This window comes from Lampetra fluviatilis, chromosome 13 (assembly GCF_964198595.1).
Source record: "Lampetra fluviatilis chromosome 13, kcLamFluv1.1, whole genome shotgun sequence".
In the NCBI taxonomy this organism is placed as follows: Eukaryota; Metazoa; Chordata; class Hyperoartia; order Petromyzontiformes; family Petromyzontidae; genus Lampetra; species Lampetra fluviatilis.
In genome coordinates, this window is record NC_136287.1 from 14,833,013 (window position 1) to 14,854,924 (window position 21,912).

General features: G+C 53.9%; 1 protein-coding gene across 4 annotated transcripts in view; it reads left to right on the forward strand.

Moving 5' to 3' along the window:
* Positions 1-21,667, forward strand: part of XPA (XPA, DNA damage recognition and repair factor) — a 48,980-nt gene extending 27,313 nt beyond the window's left edge. For 3 of the 4 annotated variants that reach the window (XM_078862388.1, XM_078862390.1, XM_078862391.1), the window contains 6 exons: positions 9,760-10,025; positions 10,569-10,690; positions 11,704-11,809; positions 14,106-14,271; positions 17,187-17,304; positions 18,246-21,667. In XM_078862388.1, the coding sequence (XP_078718514.1) occupies positions 9,760-10,025; positions 10,569-10,690; positions 11,704-11,809; positions 14,106-14,271; positions 17,187-17,304; positions 18,246-18,400 (933 nt within the window). In that variant the 3' untranslated portion in view covers positions 18,401-21,667. Of the gene's footprint in view, positions 1-7,350; positions 7,437-9,759; positions 10,026-10,568; positions 10,691-11,703; positions 11,810-14,105; positions 14,272-17,186; positions 17,305-18,245 lie in introns of all 4 variants that reach the window. The other variant, XM_078862389.1, reaches the window with a different exon arrangement.
* The last annotated feature ends 245 nt before the right edge of the window (positions 21,668-21,912 follow it).

Here is a 21,912-nt window from a genome sequence, read left to right on the forward strand (position 1 = left end):
CTCAACTATGATATAGTATGCGAACTCTCAATCCCGGAACGTCAACACGGCATCAATACAGTATCATCAACGATTGTCTGATTTCACTTTGACAACGGCACATGGATCCCGCATAACGCGATGGTTGTTAGTGAGAGAGAGAGTCGTTAAAATATGCAAATACTATGCTAAGAAAAACCTTAACGTTAATGAATGATTATACTCAATATTGTTCACGCAGTACCGCACTCCTTATTGATCATACGCAACCCTTATCACGTTGTTAGCACCTTGGGTCACGGGACAGTTGAATATTCTGTAGAGGATGCGAGTACGTGCGGCGATTATGACTGAAAGATACTTGAAAGATTATACGGCGATAAAACACAATCAAAAACAGTTATTATTCTTAAAGGCACCAATCTCAACAGATACATCGGCAGGTTATCTGACAACAGAATGGCTCGGAGTAAGGGCCTGCGACGGTGCTCCTTTTCCGAAGATCGTTATCGTATACCAAGTTTACTAATTGGGGACCAGATCACCTGATAAGGATCTGGTGGGCCACCACTCCCCACGTGAGCGTGGCTCGGCGGAAGGAGGTGCCAATAATCAATTCGTATTGATGGATCTGTTGGGAATTTATGCGATTAAGAGTACAGCCCACTAAATATTAAAGATAAAAATTACGAATACACTTATAAACGACGGATGGCCATCACTCGGTCTCGTTGTGATGCCTTCACAGCCACGGATGGCTTATGGGTTCGAGTGTGTTTGAGTGGTAAGAGTTGTCTTGAATAGTCAGTGTTCGGAGTCGGTTCTTTATGTCAAACAGACGCCTGGTGGTCGTGTGGTGAGGGGGCGGTGCGCGTCATACGTATCAGTCGCTCCCCTGTCACCGTGGTGAACTGGTACGCTGTCGCAGTTCGGAACCCGGTCGGTAGGTGGCGCCCACAGCTCGCTCGCAGCGTGCAGTGTTGGGTCGTCGACCAGGGTGAGCACGGAGCCTCGTCGCCAAACCGCGATCCTCACCACTCCGGCGGCAGCAGAGACCTCCGACTCGGCAGAGGTTGACCCACGCAGGCCGAGTTGAGCTGTCAAGCGGGTCTTGCCCGCCTGCAGAGGAGATGGGGAGCCGCTTGAGTCGAGCCCCGAGAGCCGGCTCCGGTGAGCCGATCGAACTCGGCTGAGTCCCAGACGAGCTGAAGAGTCGAGCCGACCCGCTGGTCGCAGCTCGCTCCTGAGTCGACCCTCCCGGTCGAGCTGGTTTCCAATGCTCAGGGTCCTTTCTTTTATGCCGAAAAACCCCTTTTGGATCCTGCCCACAAGGCGGGGTTTCTTTCGATTTTTGCTGTGTCAGGATCTGTCCGTAGGTAGGTGTGTCCATGTGTGTGTCCGTACGTCCGTATGTCCTTGTGTGCATCACCCACGGTATATTCCGTTGTCATACTCCCTCCATAAAATCCACGAGCAAACAATCAGATGTTACAAATTGCCTCGAAGTCGTCTCTCTGTCTGGGTGCGATATTATCTCTTGTCTGGCCTTCTTCATGAACCAAAACACAGACGTTACAAATCGTCTCATAGGCGTCTTTGTCCGTGTTGCACGACCTGGAGGGAGGGGCAACACTCCCTCCGACCCTCACCGACGCACAAAGAAATGGTTAAAAAGTTTTAACATTTGTCCCTTACCATTTCACAGTTATGATTCTGTATGTAACCTAAGGTCTGTCGTTTCCCATCGTGGTGCTTGACTCAAGTGGAGGTGTTTCCCCGAGCGTATACACACTCCTATCCCGCGCTGCGGGGATACAAAGACGGCCGGGATCTCCCTTTCTCTCCGACCCTGGGTTTAACATCGCTCTTTTATTATGTATTTTATATTCGACCTGGTGGTGATTCATCCCGTTATCCTGGCTTTTCCATAAGTTTTACTTTTGTCTTTTCATGCATATGCTTATTATTATTAATTTATTTCCGATATCTTAGGTTAAGGGGTAAGTTTCTTGATCCTAGGAATTCGTATTCCTTGGTGTCTGCATGGTTATATAAGCGGAATATAGTTTACGGTGAATAGCGTTAACATTGATGTTATGTACGATATTATGTATTGTGATGTCTTTAACTTAACTTGTTTGTCAGGGCTTTACTGACATGAAGTTGCATTTCATAGCCCCGCAGTCTTTGCCCCACCCTATCTCTGCTCGCCGTTGTTGTTGCTGTCCAGCTGACGCCGTTAACTCAAGGCCTCATTAATTTCCGTCACTCCTTGTAGGTGAGGGCGGTTGAACCTTGGAGTCAGTTCTGGTTTTTGTCTGCCTGCTTCTTCTTGTGTCCCCTGACCCCGGGAGTTATTATTTCTACTTTTATGGCCTGTCGAAGCCCGACTCGCTGTTGCTGGGCTGGTGGGTCGCTGGGTTGGTGTCGTTCCCGGCTTTTTGCTTACGTTTGCAGTTCGCCGTGCTCTTAATTTCCTTCCCTCTTCAACCTTATATCGACTATTCGCTCCTGTCTGGGTGCGATTCAATTTTGACTTAGGAAGGTTCTGATTGTCATATGCTTCGGGTCGAGTTGTATAGATGGAAATAACATTGCATATTGACTTAATGATGGTGATGGTTCAGTAGGCGTAACTTGTGGCCTGGTTTAATTGGAGTGGGTGTGAATATCAACAACTTTAGCCTATCCTGTTGTTAAATTCCGACTTTAACGTTACTTTAATAGCAATACAGAATAATTGAGCTTTTTGTCTTAACTAGGCGAACGCGAACTTCTGGTGACCCCCACAGCCTTGTTGTTCAGCTGGGTCTGCATCCTTGAGAGATACACAACACTCTTATTCTCGTCTCACTGTGGCCATCCAACCTTCTGCTCTGGGAGTGTTATTCTTAATTTCAGGTCAAAGGCCCCCTCACGTTCAGACGTGCAGGGTTGTTTAAATCAGCTCCCTCCCCTGTGCACACAGCCTTGAGCTGACCCACTTCGTTTGACCACTCACCCTGGATTTATCTTTGCTCCCTCAGCTGCAGGAGGACAAGGCGTATTTCTACCTCCTCCCTGTGTGCACGTGTTCCAACTAGCTCGGAATTCCTAAACACACAATCAGTGATGATTCCTGGCTTTCTGTGGTTGTGATTTAGACAAAGGCGCCTCTGTTCCCTTCCATTGCCTTTGAGTTGACACTGCCCTATTATTCGCCCATGTGCTGAGGTCATAGAATTTGTTTTGACTTCAGTAATATTAACATTCAGTATTGGTCTTAATTTTAGAACTTTCGTGACTCTGCCTGTGTCCTCTTTAGAATGTTCACACTTAAATTCTAACTTAGCAATCTTTGAAATACGTAATCAACCAGGCTATGCGTTAATTGTGTGTTGACCGACCCTCTGTGTTGTATTACATTACATTTCGATATTTTACTAGGTTATTTAATTTTAGTGTGTCTTTCTCCTGATTTTCAGGCTTGCTTGCTGTGCCATCGTACTCGCAGCACCACGTTTTCTTTTGGACCACTCATTGATATGCTAATTTTTTCTAACCCCCCTCCCTCTCTCTGCCTCCGCCCCCCCTCTGTCTATTTAAGGCCACCCCACAGAGACGATCACCCCTCTCTGTCACCTGTGTTGCTCTCGCTATGTATGTATCTTGTGATATCTGTCTGCTAATATGTCTGACTATAGTTTTCTGGTTAGATATTATGTCGCTATTTCATTATACCTGATGATGATTGCTTGTGTTGCAATCGAAACGTCGTATTCTATTATTTAATTTAATTTATTATTTTATCTTTAGACGTGACTTAACCGAAAGAACCAAATAATAATTCAGTATTGGATTAGCAAATGGGCAATGGTTCATTGATGTAGCTCGCAGCCTGGTCTCCAATTTGAGCGAGCGCGAGGATCGATAATTTAGCCTACTCTGTTGTTGAATTTCGAATTTTGACGTTACTTTAAAACCATGCAGGATGGTTGGGCTTTTTGCCTTAACTATGTCTGGCTGACTCTCCCACTGTCTCTGCCGCCTGCACGGGTGACATGTGCCCGTTCATCAGGCCTTATCTTTCCTTGAAGCAAGGTTGCAAATTCTGCCATCCTAGCCCTCCTCCAGTTCATTACTTAACAACACCTGGTGTTTTGCAGTTTGCTGCGCTTTGGTGTGTTTTCATTCATTATATATCAATTTTGGAAGAAAGGGTTAGTATACAACAGAGGTAAGGGAAGCAATCGTTTTGTTTTCAACAAACGGGGCGCTGGGACACGCGTGTCCCACACGGGGCCCTGGGACACGCGTGTGTGTAACACACGGGGCCCTGGGACACGCTGGGACACACTGGGACACGCGTGTCACACACGGGGCGCTGGGACACGCGTGTCACACACGGGGCCCTGGAACACGCATGTCACACACGGGGAGCTGGGACACGCTGGGACACGCTGGGACACGCGTGTCACACACGGGGAGCTGGGACACGCGTGTCTCACACGGGGCGCTGGGACACGTGTGTCACGCACGGGGCCCTGGAACACGCTGGGACACGCGTGTCACACACGGGGCGCTGGGACACGCGTGTCACACACGGGGCCCTGGAACACGCATGTCACACACGGGGAGCTGGGACACGCTGGGACACGCTGGGACACGCGTGTCACACACGGGGAGCTGGGACACACGTGTCCCACACGGGGCCCTGGGACACGCTGGGACACGCGTGTCACACACGGGGCGCTGGGACACGCATGTCTCATATCCGCGACAGCTGTTCTTGGCAGCTGCTCGGCTCCAGTGATATCCACCATCTGGTTGTGTTTTACTCTGATCTCTATTTGCTCGTTTTCCCCTCTGATTTGCTGTTTGCTTCATCGCTGTACTTTGTTTTTTGATGTTGTTGCTTTCGTCATTTTGGTGACCCGGGTCACTCGTCAGAGTTAAACTTATCCTGGCCTCGTGAGTCATCATCTGCTTCAACAAAATCAACTTGAAACTCAACTTCCTTTCATGCCGTGTGCGCGATATGTTTTTACATTTTTCAGTTGTGTGTTTGTCTAATGCGTCAGACGCGTAGTTTGGCAACACATCAGATAGATGTGTATATGTTTTAAAGGCGATGCACGAGCCATCAACATCTGGCACACAGCCTTGGGGATGAATGTCGGGCTTCCGTTGTTGTCCAACAAGTCGCAACAGGAAGCAACTGGTGTTGTCATCATTACCTGTCTGGCAGAAGTTTAGGACTTGAGTTGCTTTCTTTATGGAGAACCTGTGGTGTTAACCTGTGGTGTTAACCTGTCGAGTTTTCCATTAAGTTACCCTGGCATTCACGTTTCAGCTCATGACGATGATGATGGATTCAAGTTTAATTCATGGTGACGAGACGAGAGAGAAACTGCATTGCTTTCATGTCGGAAGCCAGCCGATAAGCACGACAAACACAACTACTCCCGTCCGCTCCGTGGTCTCGCGTTAACATTGTTGGCACCCACCGCGCACACGTCTTAAACTGCAGCTTGTTGTGGATTCTTGAAATAACTGTTCCCACGCTTAACCCTGTGAGCGCTCGTACATTTCACGCCGAATTCCTCATCGCCCCTCTTCCAACGTGAACCTCTCAACACGAACGACGTTGGCCAGAGCTCTGCAAGCCGCCACATGCCACCTGCTGTCGTCATCACCGTGAACGCTCGCGTCTCGGTTGCAGCCGCTCCACCCGTGTGGAGACGTGCCCACGCGCATTGCAATTGGCGCCACATCGCTTGCAGTTTCACTCTCTGCTACATTTGAATTGCCTTGACCACTTGAGCATATTGGCACGAGACGGAGGAAAGTGGAAACAAATGACGACATGCGCAGTGGTGGACACCCTAGGGGCGATCTGCCCATGGATCGTGACGACGATGATGATGACTACCTAACAAGACTCAAATTAATATCCCAACTGTTCTTCAAATGTGCAGTTGTGCAAGGGTGCTGCCATCTTTGCTCATGTCAAGCATTTGCCATGTAATGATAACATTGGTCCACAAGTACCTGGGTCATTCCCCATTTCATGCATTTTTTTTACCAAAATAGCGCCAATAGGTGAATTTGGTACACATGTACAGTATATAACATGTTACATTTATAAAAATGTTGTGTAAAGAGTTTGATAAAAAATTCTGGTTGGAGGTTGACTCAGCCCATCATTTTCTAGGATCGATTAAAATGACTCCCTCTTTGTGGGGAAGTCAACAGTGGATGACCTATGGATAGGCTCACCCCCACCATAGGAATGTGGAATTTCCACCACCGGCTCTGACAAGGAGCAGAGCTGTGCCTTGATCCTGAGCTCTCGTTCTCTGCTGCTGGTGGTGCATTCTGGGAGTTCGGGGACTCTCTTCACTTTGCTGTATTGCATCGCAGGAATTCGTTTTTTTTGCTGTCACCTTATCTCACCCGCACATGTTGACTGATAAGATGAGCAGCATCTGTCTCCCTGGGCTTGGGCAACTGCGCTCAAGCGTGGACTGCCCATCGCGGCGGATCGTAGCCACCGTTTGTGTAAGAGTTGTTGCTGCCTGGCCACGTTGCGCGCCACGTGGCGTGTCTACACATGTCAACACGCCACCAGCGCTGTTATATCATTCACAGGACGTAGCATGAATGCGTTTTGTGATTCATACAAGAGATACACGGATCATTTTTGTCACGAATCAATTTTGAAATGAATGCGTTTGTATGCGTCATCTGCCGAGCGTTGAAGTTGTCGTCAAACACGTCGCAATATTTGCTCATCGTCGTACGCGGTGTTACCTGACGTGCTTCAAGGTACATGGTGCGTGCCACGCAGTGGCACCGCAGTGGTGTCAGGCAGCGAGGGTGGTGGTGGTGTGCATTGTAAGTGCACCGGGTTTATTTAATCGGGGAGCATTCAGTCGGGGGAGCAGCAGAGTAAACTGGCAGTTTGCCGGTGAAATTTGACATTCCACCTTTGTCTGCAGTCAGCAGAAGGTTGTGAAATCCCGCACAGTTCATGTGACGCGCGTTCTGTTCTCGTTGCCTCTCGGCTGGTCGCCGGCAGGGCGGTTCTGGCCAAGGCCTTCTGTTGGCATGTTGGCACTGCGCCTGCGTGTGGCACGAAGCCGCAGTGCCCCGAGAATGGCCGAGTTATTAAACTGATGAATATGGCCTAAGACGTCATTCGTTGTGCTGTATAATGTTTCGACTAAATCGTGCGCTAACTCATCTCCTCGTGAGTATTTATCCCAACACTAGCCACGACTGTGGTGCAGTGCATTTATTTTGTTTATTCAGTGTCCATTTAAAACGTACACTTTCATTCCTTTGTAATTCACCGCTGTTGCCTGCGTCTTTGTTTTGACCTCTCACCAGTGTCGCGGCGACTGGAGGATGCCTGTGAATGTCGGCACGGCGGTGTGCTGTGACCAGCGCGCTCTTCCACCTTTGTCTCTCCCATGGTGATTTTCACACCCAACCTTCATCGATGTTCACTGACCGCACTTTGTCCCTTCAGCCCAGGGGGGTGTCTCTGTGAGGGGCGGTGGCGGGGGCCGCTCTTTGTGATTGGAAGCTCCCTGCTGCTCGCTCCGTGTTGAATGCAGCTTTCACGTTCGGCAGAATCTGCATGCGCTGGCTGGATGCCTGGAAACTGTCCCACTGAACAGTGGCCGCTGCGATTGCCGTGATTGCCTGCGTCACGGTAGTTGATTGGGTAGAGCTCCCGCTGATTGGCACGTGCCACCGTCGGTCGGCACGAGCCACCGTTGGTTGTCCTTGTCGGGCTCCGATGCTCCACGCGGCCACGGCAGCCGGGGCAGTGAATCTGCGAACGACGCCAGGCAGCCTCTGCAGCAGCCAATGGACAGGATCGTCAAGCTGTCCCTTGACTGACAGCCATTCAAGTCTTCTGCTATTAAACGGTTTTTGGCAGAGTGATTTAGCCAAATTTTTCACGACAATAATAATAACAATACTTAGGCATGTAACGATGTATCGATTCATCAATTTAGCTATTAAAACAGATGTTTAAACTCACGATACACGCGTGGCATCGTGTTGGTAGGGAATTATTATTGTTGTCTGTATGCAGTTTGTAGCCCCTGCAGGCACTAGAGGCGTTACATTAACAATGTAATTAAAATAATCGATCTTTGAAATATGACAACAATAAATGGTGACGGTCGAATTGCGAATGAGTGGATCGCTCGATGCTGAATATGAACGGGCACAGCGCAATGTATCCAGCAAGCCCCGCTGAGACTCACAACTCCGTCAAGTCGGTCCTGCCTTGGGCATGTTCGGCAGAGGAGTAGTTTGCGTGTTTGAAGGACAACAGGCTGCCTAGAGGAGCCCACGATGCGTACAAGGGGCTACCACTCGGACGTGCTGGCAGGCCACTTTATGGACAGATCTGCTGGGCGGCCATCTCCTGGCGACATCGGCCCAGCAGCCTCGGGGGGGTTCACAGAACTACGCCGTCAGTGCATTTGTAGATAACAATAAAATGTGATCATAATAATATTCACGTTTTGATCTGTGAAAATATCTCAGCTTATTTAGCTAAAATGTATCTTGCGATGTATCAAGGGAGAGGTGATGACGACGACGCAGAGAGACTCCATTGGTCACGGCCGTTCTTCATGTCACATTTAAAATAGCGCAAGGCCGCTTCTCTCTTCTCGAGCACGATAGCAGCAGCAGCAGCGATGATGATGATGATGCGTTGTTCACAGCTGTCAACCCACACGGTTCACCCCACATTCTTGTACAGGGGAATTGAGTTTTCAGGCCCATACGGCATACAGTCGTTTCAATACGGGCAAAAAACTATAATTTGTGTCTATTTGTTTGTGTTTCTCCCTTGTGATGGGACTTTGTAGGATGAACGTTGATGTTTATAAGGGGCACGTGGTGACCAATACGGTCTGAGTTGGTGCGTAGTAAGGTAGGGCACCGATAAGGGGTTGACAGGTTTGCGTTGTTCACTCGCTCGATGCCAGTGTCGGGTCTGCTTCTGGCCACGACGAGAGGGTTTCTGGAGAGAGTTCGTGTCGTCGTTTCTGCCGTTGCTCCTCCATGCAAGGAGCACAGACCACCGTGGGTTTACTGCGTGACTCCAGAGTTTGGGTCGCAAGGCCACAGTCGCACCACCGTGGCTTGTGACTTTACTTTTCCATTCATCGACGAGATGTGCGCGTCGGCCTGCTCGTGTTCTGATGCGATCTCTGCTTACACCGGTGTCTTGAAGCACTGTCCAAGCCGGGAGGTGCGATGTTTGGGTCTCAAATGAGCCGATCCGTCAACCCCCTTCCCCCCCCCCCCGCAGCAGGGATGACGAGCGAGGAAGGAGGAAGGGTGCGTGTCGCGTTCACGGTGTGGGTGGTCTCCGTGTCACCGCCCGGGCACTCCTCACTCTCAGACACGGACCACGCAGCCTTGGCCCTTACCCAGGAAAATCAATGGGTTTAAGGAAACCACTTTCACCAATCATTCCTAAACATGTAACGACCTCATTGAGGGCCAAAGGTGTCGCAGGTTATATGTATTTTTCTTTTAAGAGAGGGTGATTGACGAGAGTGTTGCGTTTTTTGTTAATTGTACCTCTCCTTGAGGTGCATTATAATTAGAAATAATTGCATTAATATCGTTTTGTAAGTTTAAAAAATGCTTACGACAGCTCTGATACGAGCTGTGTTCGATCGCCACCCACGAACGCGTCCCGTCCAGAGATCAGCCCGGGCTATTGACACGGTGCGGCGTTGCCTCCGTCTGCGTGTCCAGATGGGCGAGGAGTTGAGTGAGGAGTTGAGCGAGGAGCTGAGCGAGGAGCTGAGCGAAGAGCTGAGCGAGGAGCAGCAGCAGCAGCAGGAGGAGGATGGGGGAGGCTGTGCAGGGGTGGCAGGGCCCGGGCGCAGTGCGGAGGAGCCGGCGGCAGTGCTCCCGGCGGCCGTGAGAGCCCAGATCGAGCGCAACCGCCAGCGAGCACTGCTCCTGCGGCAAGCACGCGCCGCCAGCCAGCCCTACCCCTCGGCCAGCGCTCGCTCACAGTACGTGTCACTCACATGGCACGTGTCACTCACACGTCACGTGTCACTCGGCACGTCACGTGTCACTCGGCACGTGTCACTCGGCACGTGTCACTCGTCACGTGTCACACGTCACGTGTCACTCGGCACGTCACGTGTCACACGTCACGTGTCACTCGGCACGTCACGTGTCACACGTCACGTGCCGCTCAGCCTGTCTCGCACAGTAGATCTTACAATTCAACAAACAAAAAGGTTCCCCCATATAGCTTTGAACAGACTTTTGGGACAAATGCTGTGAGCGAGGGGGTGGGTGGCCAACACCACGCCCGGCCACCTTTGTCTCCCCAGTGCTGATGTTTACACATCGCATCAGCTACTCATTTGAGGTTGAGTCGACCTAGGAGAGCCCAGGACTAGTTGAGATATTCGCCGTCGCCGTTATTGGTTGCGAAGTGGGAATCGAACTTGGCTCGGTGGGTTCGTGGCACAGCGCGATGACCGCGCGTGTTTGTGGTGCGCTCACGCGCGGCGCGTGAACGTGGCACGCGTGTGTCCCTGCAGGGCGGGCGCTGCGAGGCTGCGGGTGCCCGGCCGTGCGGTCGACACCGGCGGCGGTTTCCTGCTGGAGGAGGCGGACGATGAGGAGGCAGCGGCGGCGGCTCACCGGGTGGTGCACACCCCAGGTAGCGCACACGCACGCACACACGCACGCACGCACACACGCACACACAAAGACAAAGATGGCCCGTATAGCCATAACAGACTGTTGGGACAAGTGCTGTAATAGCGAGCACCTATGAAAGCTGGCACGGCACACGAGGGGGTGGGTGGCCAACACCACGCCCGGCCGCCTTTGTCTCCCCAGTGACGATGTTTACATCGAACCAGGGGAGGCCCAGGACCGGTTCAGATAATCGTCGCTGGTGTTGGCCGTGAGCGGGAATCGAACCCGGGTGGCCAGGTTCGTAGGGCAGCGCGCTAACCGCTACACCACATACACGCACTCACGCACACGCACACTCAAAGCGCACGCACACACACACTCACGCACGCACACACACTCACGCATGCACACATGTTCGCACGCGTTTGCGTTCTCCCAATCGTCCATCCAACGGTCCCCCACGGTGCCCGACGTGCAGCTGCGTCTCTCTGCGGTGTTGCCGGGGTTGCTCTGTTTTCCCACTCGGGGCACAGAGTGAGCGAGTGAGCTTAGCTGGCCAACGCCTCCCGTACGCTGAAGCGTCATCAGGGTGGGGGGCAACTGCCGAACGGTCTCGGGGCCGTCTGCGTGCGAGCGAGAGTGGGCTCGCGTAGTTCACGCTCCAGCTTCTTGGTGGTGGCGACGCGGGTCGAGGCTATTAGCGTGCGTCGTCGCAGGCGCGGCGCGGGGGATTTCGCGGCCCTGTGGAGACGACGTTTGTCATGTGGCGATGCAACAGACAAATATTCCTCAGCTGAATTCAGAAAAATTAAGTAAAAAACCACGTTTATTACGAGAGGGTTTTGGTGCAGTCGTCGGTGACTCACGACTACTCTTACAGAGCCCCGTTTCATTTGTTACATTAGTTTACACCGCAGAGCCTCAACGGAGCCTCCACACTCTTTTGCGGGAGGCTCCTGGCAAGTTTGCTCGGGAGGGGAGAGAAGCGTCGGCCGCGAGTGAGCGGTGCCGCGGGGTGGTTTTGCGCCGCAGCGCCCGTGATGCAGGCGGACTACCTGCAGTGCGGGGAGTGCGAGCGACGCTTCATGGACTCCTACCTGAGCGCCACGTTTGACTTGGCCGTGTGCGACGCGTGCAGGTGAGCAAACCCCCCCCATGGCCCTCCATGATTGCTGAGTGAGGCGCCGCACGCACATGCACACACACACACACACGAACACACGCACACACGAACACACGCACACACACGCACACACGCACACACACGCACACACACACACATACATGCACTCCACGCGCACACATACACACGCATACACGCACACACGCACACACACGGGAAGCCGCACGTCAGTGTGGTGCGTGCAGTGGTGGTGGTGGTGGCGCTTGTGCATCGTCCTGTGCCGTGGAGGCCCTGTCAGCTCGTGTCTTGTCATGATTATTTTATTATTAGTACTACTACGACTATGTGGTCCATCCAGTAAAGTCTCATTGATTGTTGAAGGCTGCAGGGGCCTGCATTGGGATGTTTAGCCACCTCCTCTGTTATTGGTTTGCTCATGTAGTAGTTGTAGTAGTATCTGCAGAATATATATATGTTATTGGTTTGCTCATGTAGTAGTTGTAGAAGTATCTGCAGAATATATATCTGTTATTGGTTTGCAATGTAGTAGTTGTAGTAGTATCTGCAGAATATATATCTGTTATTGGTTTGCCATGTAGTAGTTGTAGAAGTATCTGCAGAATATATATCTGTTATTGGTTTGCTCATGTAGTAGTTGTAGAAGTATCTGCAGAATATATATCTGTTATTGGTTTGCCATGTAGTAGTTGTAGAAGTATCTGCAGAATATATATCTGTTATTGGTTTGCTCATGTAGTAGTTGTAGAAGTATCTGCAGAATATATATCTGTTATTGGTTTGCCATGTAGTAGTTGTAGAAGTATCTGCAGAATATATATCTGTTATTGGTTTGCTCATGTAGTAGTTGTAGAAGTATCTGCAGAATATATATCTGTTATTGGTTTGCTCATGTAGTAGTTGTAGAAGTATCTGCAGAATATATATCTGTTATTGGTTTGCTCATGTAGTAGTTGTAGAAGTATCTGCAGAATATATATCTGTTATTGGTTTGCCATGTAGTAGTTGTAGAAGTATCTGCAGAATATATATCTGTTATTGGTTTGCAATGTAGTAGTTGTAGAAGTATCTGCAGAATATATATCTGTTATTGGTTTGCAATGTAGTAGTTGTAGAAGCATCTGCAGAATATATATCTGTTATTGGTTTGCAATGTAGTAGTTGTAGAAGCATCTGCAGAATATATATCTGTTATTGGTTTGCCATGTAGTAGTTGTAGAAGTATCTGCAGAATATATATCTGTTATTGGTTTGCAATGTAGTAGTTGTAGAAGTATCTGCAGAATATATATCTGTTATTGGTTTGCAATGTAGTAGTTGTAGAAGCATCTGCAGAATATATATCTGTTATTGGTTTGCAATGTAGTAGTTGTAGAAGCATCTGCAGAATATATATATGTGTGTGACGGATAAAGCTCCACGGTCCGTACAGACAGGTTGACCATCCGTGATGACCATCCGCCAACTCCAGCTGTGAGTTCTGGGTTACAGGCGTGCACTTCCACACACGCCCTGATGTCGGAATCTCTCTTTCTGGCTGAATACCCAGACACACCCAGTAACCGCTACGCTCATTGAGTGTCTTACGTTTACGTATTTTGCTTTCAGCAGCTGGGAGTGTTTGATGAGGCATGCAGTAGACATGTAGCAATTCATCCGTCTAAAAGTTATGCATTGAATTGTACGCGTGAGATATATAAAAATGTATTCAAACGTTACCTTTCGGCAAATGGAATAAATATCCATGGAGGGAATTTGAATTTAAATCGCGTTTAAGCGCCACCGCATCGCAAGATGCTTTACGGACGAGGGGAACCGCGTCGACACGGAACAGAACAGCACGAGCGGGGGGAGAGCCGCCACGAAGAGAACCGAGAATCGTCGTTTCTTGAACTTCTTTTCTTGGCACCGCACGTAGCCAACCGCCCTCATTGAATGGTGACCACGAATCGCGGCAGTTAACACGGCGCGGTGGGTGGGGGTCAATGGTTACGGGCGCGACGGCCATGGAGGTGCCCACACACACGGTGCGCTGCTGTGCCGCTGCTGCTGCTGTGCCGCTGCTGTGCCGCTGCTGTGCCGCTGCTGTGCCGCTGCTGTGCCGCTGCTGTGCCGCCGCTGCTGTGCCGCTGCTGTGCCGCTGCTGTGCCGCTGCTGTGCCGCTGCTGTGCCGCTGCTGCTGTGCCGCTGCTGTGCCGCTGCTGTGCCGCTGCTGCTGCTGTGCCGCTGCTGCTGCTGTGCCGCTGCTGCTGCTGTGCCGCTGCTGCTGCGCGCATTGCCTCCGCTATCGCAGGGACAACGAGGGCAAGCACCAGCTGGTGTCGCGCACGGAGGCCAAGACGGAGTTCCTGCTCAAGGACTGCGACCTGGACGGGCGGGAGCCGGCGCTGCGCTTCGTCCTGCGCAAGAACCCGCACAACCCGCGCTGGGGAGACATGAAGCTCTACCTGCGCCTGCAGGTGAGTGAGGGAGTGGTGTGTGAGTGTGAGTGAGAGAGTGAGTGAGTGGTGAGTGAGTGTGAGTGAGAGAGTGGCCGGTGCATGGATGTGGGAGCTCATGAGGGTTCTTCTATCTCAGCGCCAAGTGACGACACCAAGAGGTTTCCATTACAAAGTGCTGCAGTGAGCAGAGCACCACCTCATGCCAAAACACGGCCCCAGGATGTGACATCACAGAAGGACTTCCCAAGTCCCTCCAATCGCATCCTGGTTGCACTCAGGGCACACCCTGCAAAGAGTGTTCATTACATTTAGTAGAAAAAAAATAAGAAATGAAATTAGAGATTTTTTTTGTACATGCTGCACACTCTGTGTAGTTAGTGGCAGTTTGAGTTGTCATGTGGAGCCGGGGTACAGCGCTTCACCTGGGGCAGAGAACTTCTCCTGGGGCGCGCGTTTGTGCGGGGTTGGGGGGGACGCCCCGGGGGGTTATTTGAGGGCATTCTCTGTGTGAACACTGGGAAGCGATGTTGTTAAATCCACACGAACTTATCAGCCCGTTCAAATACGCGTTAGATTTAAACACAGATAGCAGAAGGAATTTCACGAACACACAGCCGCCTCTGCTCCATGAAATGTCACTGTACATGTGAAATAAGTAGAGGGCGAATGTTTGTTTCCTGCGCCCAGGCTTAGCCTAGCTGCAGAATGGCTGTGACTCCCACACTGCCAGCCGTGAGCCACCGGGTTCGCTCCACCCACGCCACCTCCCGATGTCCGAGTGTCCGAGTGTCCGAGCCTGCCGCCTGGCTTCCTCTGAGGCCGACGCGGTTTGAATGAGCGCGAGACGCTGCGCTCGCAGCGCTGCTGGCGTTGTCGAGGCAGCTGCTCGTCCCTCGACAACCACGTGGTGTGGTGTGGTGTGACGTGGTGTGACGTGGCGTGGCGTGGTGTGGTGTGGCGTGGTGTGGCGTGGTGTGGTGTGGTGTGGCGTGGTGTGGTGTGACGTGGCGTGGCGTGGTGTGGTGTGGCGTGGTGTGGCGTGGTGTGGTGTGGTGTGGCGTGGTGTGACGTGGCGTGGTGTAACGTGGTGTGGTGTGGCGTGGTGTGGTGTGGCGTGGTGTGGTGTGGTGTGGCGTGGTGTGACGTGGCGTGGCGTGGTGTGGTGTGGCGTGGTGTGGCGTGGTGTGGTGTGGTGTGGCGTGGTGTGGTGTGGTGTGGCGTGGTGTGACGTGGTGTGGTGTGGCGTGGTGTGGCGTGGTGTGGTGTGACGTGGTGTGGCGTGGTGTGGCGTGGCGTGGTGTGGCGTGGTGTGGCGTGGTGTGGCGTGGTGTGACGTGGCGTGGTGTGGTGTGGCGTGGCGTGGCGTGGTGTGGTGTGGTGTGGCATGGTGTGGTGTGGCGTGGTGTAACGTGGTGTGGTGTGGTGTGGTGTGGTGTGGCGTGGTGTGGTGTGGCGTGGTGTGGCGTGGTGTGGTGTGGCGTGGCGTGGTGTGGCGTGGTGTGACGTGGCGTGGCGTGGTGTTGTGTGGCGTGGTGTGACGTGGCGTGGCGTGGCGTGGTGTGGCGTGGCGTGGTGTGGCGTGGCGTGGTGTGGTGTGGTGTGGCGTGGTGTGACGTGGCGTGGAGTGGTGTGGCGTGGTGTGGCGTGGCGTGGCGTGGTGTGGCGTGGCGTGGCGTGGCGTGACGTGGTGTGGCGTGGTGTGGCGTGACGTGGTGTGGCGTGGTGTGGTGTGGCGTGGCGTGGTGTGGCGTGGTGTGGCGTGGCGTGGTGTGGTGTGGCGTGGTGTGGTGTGGCGTGGTGTGGCGTGGTGTGGCGTGGCGTGGCGTGACGTGGTGTGGCGTGGTGTGGTGTGACGTGGTGTGGCGTGGTGTGGTGTGGCGTGGAGTGGCGTGGCGTGGTGTGACGTGGCGTGGCGTGGTGTGGCGTGGCGTGGCGTGACGTGGCGTGGAGTGGTGTGACGTTGCGTGGTGTGGCGTGGTGTGGTGTGACGTGGTGTGGTGTGGCGTGGTGTGGCGTGGCGTGGCGTGACGTGGTGTGGTGTGGCGTGGTGTGACGTGGTGTGGTGTGGCGTGGTGTGACGTGGCGTGGAGTGGTGTGGCGTGGCGTGGCGTGGTGTGGCGTGGTGTGACGTGGTGTGGAGTGGTGTGGCGTGGCGTGGCGTGGCGTGGTGTGACGTGGCGTGGAGTGACGTGGCGTGGTGTGGCGTGGCGTGGTGTGGCGTGGCGTGGCGTGGCGTGGTGTGGCGTGGTGTGGCGTGGCGTGGTGTGGCGTGGTGTGGTGTGGCGTGGTGTGGCGTGGAGTGGTGTGGCGTGGCGTGGCGTGACGTGGTGTGGTGTGGCGTGGTGTGACGTGGCGTGGTGTGGTGTGGCGTGGTGTGACGTGGTGTGGTGAGGTGTGGCGTGGCGTGGCGTGGTGTGGCGTGGCGTGGTGTGGCGTGGCGTGGTGTGGCGTGGTGTGGCGTGGCGTGGCGTGGCGTGACGTGGTGTGGCGTGGTGTGACGTGGCGTGGTGTGGCGTGGTGTGACGTGGTGTGGTGAGGTGTGTCGTGGTGTGGCGTGGTGTGGCGTGGAGTGGCGTGGCGCCTACAGGGGGACGCGCCCCAAAGCACAAAACTACTCGCGGGTTATTCAGGACCGATGTTTGGTGTCGCGTGTGGAAGCGTTTAATGTGCCCTAACGTGACAAATTTATTTGTTTGGCTAATAGTGGAGGGTTTTAAAACACAGAGTTTGTCAGATTATTACGTGGTCCTACCCAAAAAAAACATAGGCAGCCAAAGCCATCTACGTGGTGCTAACGCTTTGTGGCGTCGTGATTCTACCCCGTTCCGGATGCCCAACGCACACTTGAGGTCTTCGTTACATGAATCAATCGGCACTTAAAGTTGCCCTCGAGAGGTCCCTGGCTGGCTAATGAGCGGGCGGCGGTGCTGCAGGTGGAGGGGCGCGCCCTGGACGTGTGGGGCGGCGAGGAGGCCCTGCAGGAGGCCCGCGAACAGCGGCACCACGGCCGCGACCGGCGGCAGCAGAAGCGCTTCAACAACAAGGTCAAGGGTGAGCGAGCGCTCCCGTGGGCCGGCGTCGTCGTTGTCGTCGCTACCGGGAGCAGATGATGTTAATGGGAGCAGATGATGTTAATGGGAGACGGATTACTCTCTGCAGGGAGAGGACTTTGAGCTTCGCAGGTGATGGAAGCACAGCTGTTTGTGCGACACGCATTTCATTATTTAACATTTATATGACAACCCGTCTCAACGTCCGACACATTGCCTATTGACAGCGGTGGTTTGTTCTATTATGCAGACGCGCGAGTCCCCGTGAGTTGGATGGGAGAGGCAGCACAGAGACAATCGGTTGACTGACACTTGGCCAACGGCTGGGCAGTCCTCTGCGATGCCTTGCGAGCGTTACCGTCGCCCCGCTGCCGGGTGCAGTGCGCGCCGGGTTGAGGGCGAACGCCGCAACGTCGTGCGCAGTTTCTGAACTTTGTTTTCTGCGCTCAAATCGGCGCCGCCTTTGAGCCCCCACTGCCCACGGCGAGCACGGTGGGCACGGTGGGAGCGGTGGGAGCGGTGGGAGCGGTGGGCACGAGTTCGTCAATGTGGCTCCCACCGCCCGCATTCACTCCCTTTACGTGTCACAGGCATCGTCTCGTCGTGTTGACTGCACACCTGCAGCGGGCGAAGGCCACGTACGTGCAGGTTCTTGCGTCATACTCCCACTCGGCAACTTGATTGAAGGAAATTTATAACGGCTCGTGAATTGATACGCCGATAGTAATTTTCAGGATGAAACGAAGTGGACGAATCAAAGCGCTGTTTGTGCCGATGCCTCGTCGTGCAAAACGACCCGCCGTGTTCCATCGCGGGATTCGTGTTTGTGCACGACCCGCACCCCGCTGCCTCGACCTGCGTGACCCGCGTCGAGGCGGCGACCAGCTCGTGAAGCCCACACCCGGCTCGCTAACCTCCCGCCGCCGACGTCTCTCGGTCTAGAGCTGCGCATGGCGGTGAGGAGCAGCCTGTACCGCAAGGCCAGCGCGGGCCACGTGCACGAGTACGGCCCCGAGCAGCGCGACGAAGCGGACGAGGACGCGTACCACAGGACTTGCGTGCAGTGCGGCCACCGCCTCGCCTACGAGAAGATGTGAGAGCGGCGCCGGTGCTCGTGGACCGGGGGAGCGGTCCGGGGTTGTCGCCGGCGCGGCCCCGGAGCCGAGTCGCATCAGGGACCGAGACCGGAGGGAAGCGGTGGAGGAGCTACCGGGGAGAGGACACGAGGAGTCGTATTTTTCCAGTCCAATAATAAAGTGAAGCAAAAGGTGCTTGGCTCTGTGGAGCTGGGAGCTCGTGCGGAGCAAGGGATGTTTTATAGACGAGTCGAGTGGTTTGCCACGCAAGGGTGAGCTATAAGGAAACTAAACTGGTAGCTTTTTCCAATGAACAGCCTTTTGATGCCAAACACTACCTGCCCGAGGATGCACAGAGCGTGTATTTTGATGCAAGTTGTGATTGTGGTCTGATAAACACCGCCCCAGTGGAGTGGTTTTTTTTATCGGAGGCCCTCTCGATGGCAGCGCGCCTCTCGATGGCAGCGCGCCCCACGCTGCCCCGCGTTGGTCCGTCGCGAGCGCCTGGCGGCGTCTCCACGTGCGCACGCGTGGGTCTCCATGGGCGCCCCCCGGGAGCCACGTAACTAACAACACGGCGGCACGCGGCACGCGCCAGACAGCGCCCAGAGGGGCCGCCAGGCAACTTGGCACACAGCGAGGGCGAGGCAAACAAACCCCTCGCACATTCACCCGCTCGCTCACCCACCCGCTCGCTCACCCACCGCTCGCACATTCACCCACTCGCTCACCCACCACACACTCACCCACTCGCTCACCCACTCGCTCACCCACCACTGACCCACCACTCACACATTCACCCACTCGCTCGCTCACCACTCGCTCACCCACCACTCGCTCACCCACTCGCTCACCCACCACTCGCACATTCACCCACCACTCGCACATTCACCCACCACTCGCTTACCCACCACTCGCTCACCCACCACACACTCACCCACTCGCTCACCCACTCGCTCACCCACCACTGACCCACCACTCACACATTCACCCACCACTCGCTTACCCACCACTCGCTCACCCACCACACACTCACCACTCGCTCACCCACCACTCGCTCACCCACTCGCTCACCCACCACTCGCACATTCACCCACCACTCGCACATTCACCCACCACTCGCTTACCCACCACTCGCTCACCCACCACTCGCACATTCACCCACTCGCTCACCCACCACTCGCTCACCCACCACTCGCTCACCCACCACTCGCACATTCACCCACCACTCGCTCACCCACCACTCGCACATTCACCCACCACTCGCACATTCACCCACCACTCGCACATTCACCCACTCGCTCACCCACTCGCTCACCATTCACCCGCACATTCACTCGCACATTCACTCGCTCACCCACTCGCTCACCCACCATTCACCCACTCGCTCACCCACCATTCACACATTCACCCAATCGCTCACCCAACATTCACACATTCACCCACTCGCACACCCACCACTCACACACCCACCACTCGCACATTCACCCACTCGCTCACCCACCACTCACACATTCACCCACTCGCTCAACCACCATTCACACATTCACCCACTCGCTCACCCACCACTCACTCGTACACTTGGGAGACATTGTTGTTGACCCCGCCGTGTGAATGGGCCGTGCTCGTGAATGAATGCTGCCTGGTCCCGTTTGGCTGCTCGCCCTGTGGGATAGCCAAGCCGAGTGTTGATGAAGAAGAAGAAGCAGAATAGGGTGTAAGCAGACGGTGTGTGCAGCATGCCCTGAACCTGGAGATCGAAGATTGTCCAAATACGCGCGTACAAGAAACACTCCCTCACAAGGGAGTGGTGACCAACATCCCACTCGGTGTACAGCCCTCCGGGAGAGGAAAAACGAGTTGATCTCGGAGAATAGAAAATAATCTGTCGCCCGTCCTTTGGCGAGATCCTCGTGGGCTGGAGACGCCGCGCCAACCTCGCCCGGCGAGCCGCTCTGCACCGCCCGCCACCGGGCCACCGGGCCGAGACGCCGTCTCTCAGGTGGCGCTCAGCACCCGTCACGCTGTAGCTGCACGTGCCGGACGTCCACGCCCGTCAGCACGTCCGGGACTTCGACTCAACGGGCCATCAACGTCGGCTGTGATGGACGCGACGCCGGAACTCGCTTGGTGGGGGATGCAGCCGCATGAGGCGGTCGCGAGGCGGTGATCGACGATTATGTAATCGTGGATAGGAACTGGTTTGAAAATGGACATCGTGTTTACATATCTATGATGAATTCAGGCAGAGCAGAGTCACGACTCCTTATCTGATAAAATAAAAAATTGTTTAGTTTTACAGTTTAGATCATGGGTGGTTTACTCAGCAGTCGACAGACTGATAGGAATGCGCAAGACCGGCAGTCGTGGTTGTGTGGCGTGCCCTTGGTTGTAACAGGTCGGTTCGGAGCGGGTGTCCGCGTGTGAAAGCGGCGAATGCGTTGCTAAGCTGCGGCCCCCCAAGGAGGAGTGGATTCGTGCGGAGGCCATCGGAGCGCCATCGGAGCGCTGCTGGCGGAGGCCCTCGGCACTCGCGAGCCGAGGACGCCGCTGCGGCAGAGCACGCAGAGCAGAGCACGCGAGTCCACGTAACTTGTGTGCTCGCTGCTGCACGCGGACACAACACGAGCGCATACCCCGTGCGGTATCACACCACACGACACTGGACTGCCATTAGAAAACAAGGTTTTACTGGCTGACTGGAGGGGAGGGACGGCCACGTCCATCGCCTTTCTGTAAATATCAAATAAGATAGAACTGGCCTTGCTGCTGTACCTACACATCACCAAACCACGCGTGGTGGCCTCAACCATCTCACTGACGGCCACTTGGGGGCCTTGCAACCTCCACTTCATACAAACTCGCCACCGATATCTCGCCTACACCACGTGTGGATGTTGTGTCGGCCAAGAGGGCATTTAATCGGCTCACTTGATGTTTGTGTCAGAATGCGAAAATCAAATGTGTAGTAAACCCTCCACCTCACAACCAATTAATAACGTTATCACGTGCACAAACCTGGCAGGCTATTACTGCTTCAGCAGCACCACCGGTAGTGTTGTTGGAGAGCAACCTACACCACGCTAACTCATTGGGGCTACAGATGTCTCGCTGGTACGGAGCCAGCATCATCAGGCAGTGGTCACAAATATGAAAATTCCCCCTCGTCTTGCGCCTTGAATATTGCAGTGCGTTGTTAAATGTTTCAGTGTGTTGTTATAGGTGTCGTGCTAAATGTTAATCTGAGATACTGGTGGACATGGTCATGATTAAATCACAGATGAAGAAGGGACTGTGTGACTAGTATGGTTTTATTTATACGTACATTCTGCAACTCATTCAATTCTGAGTGGATCCTGCTGCGGAGATCTATTAACTTTGGGATGTGAGGGTGGTCTTATCATTGATACAAATAACATCCAGCCGAGACAACATGAGCAACTGATATTGTTACTGAATTAGTAAGACCGAGCGAAACAATCCAGACCAACCACAAACAAGTGGCAATGGTGTCTGCAGTGATGGTGCGAATT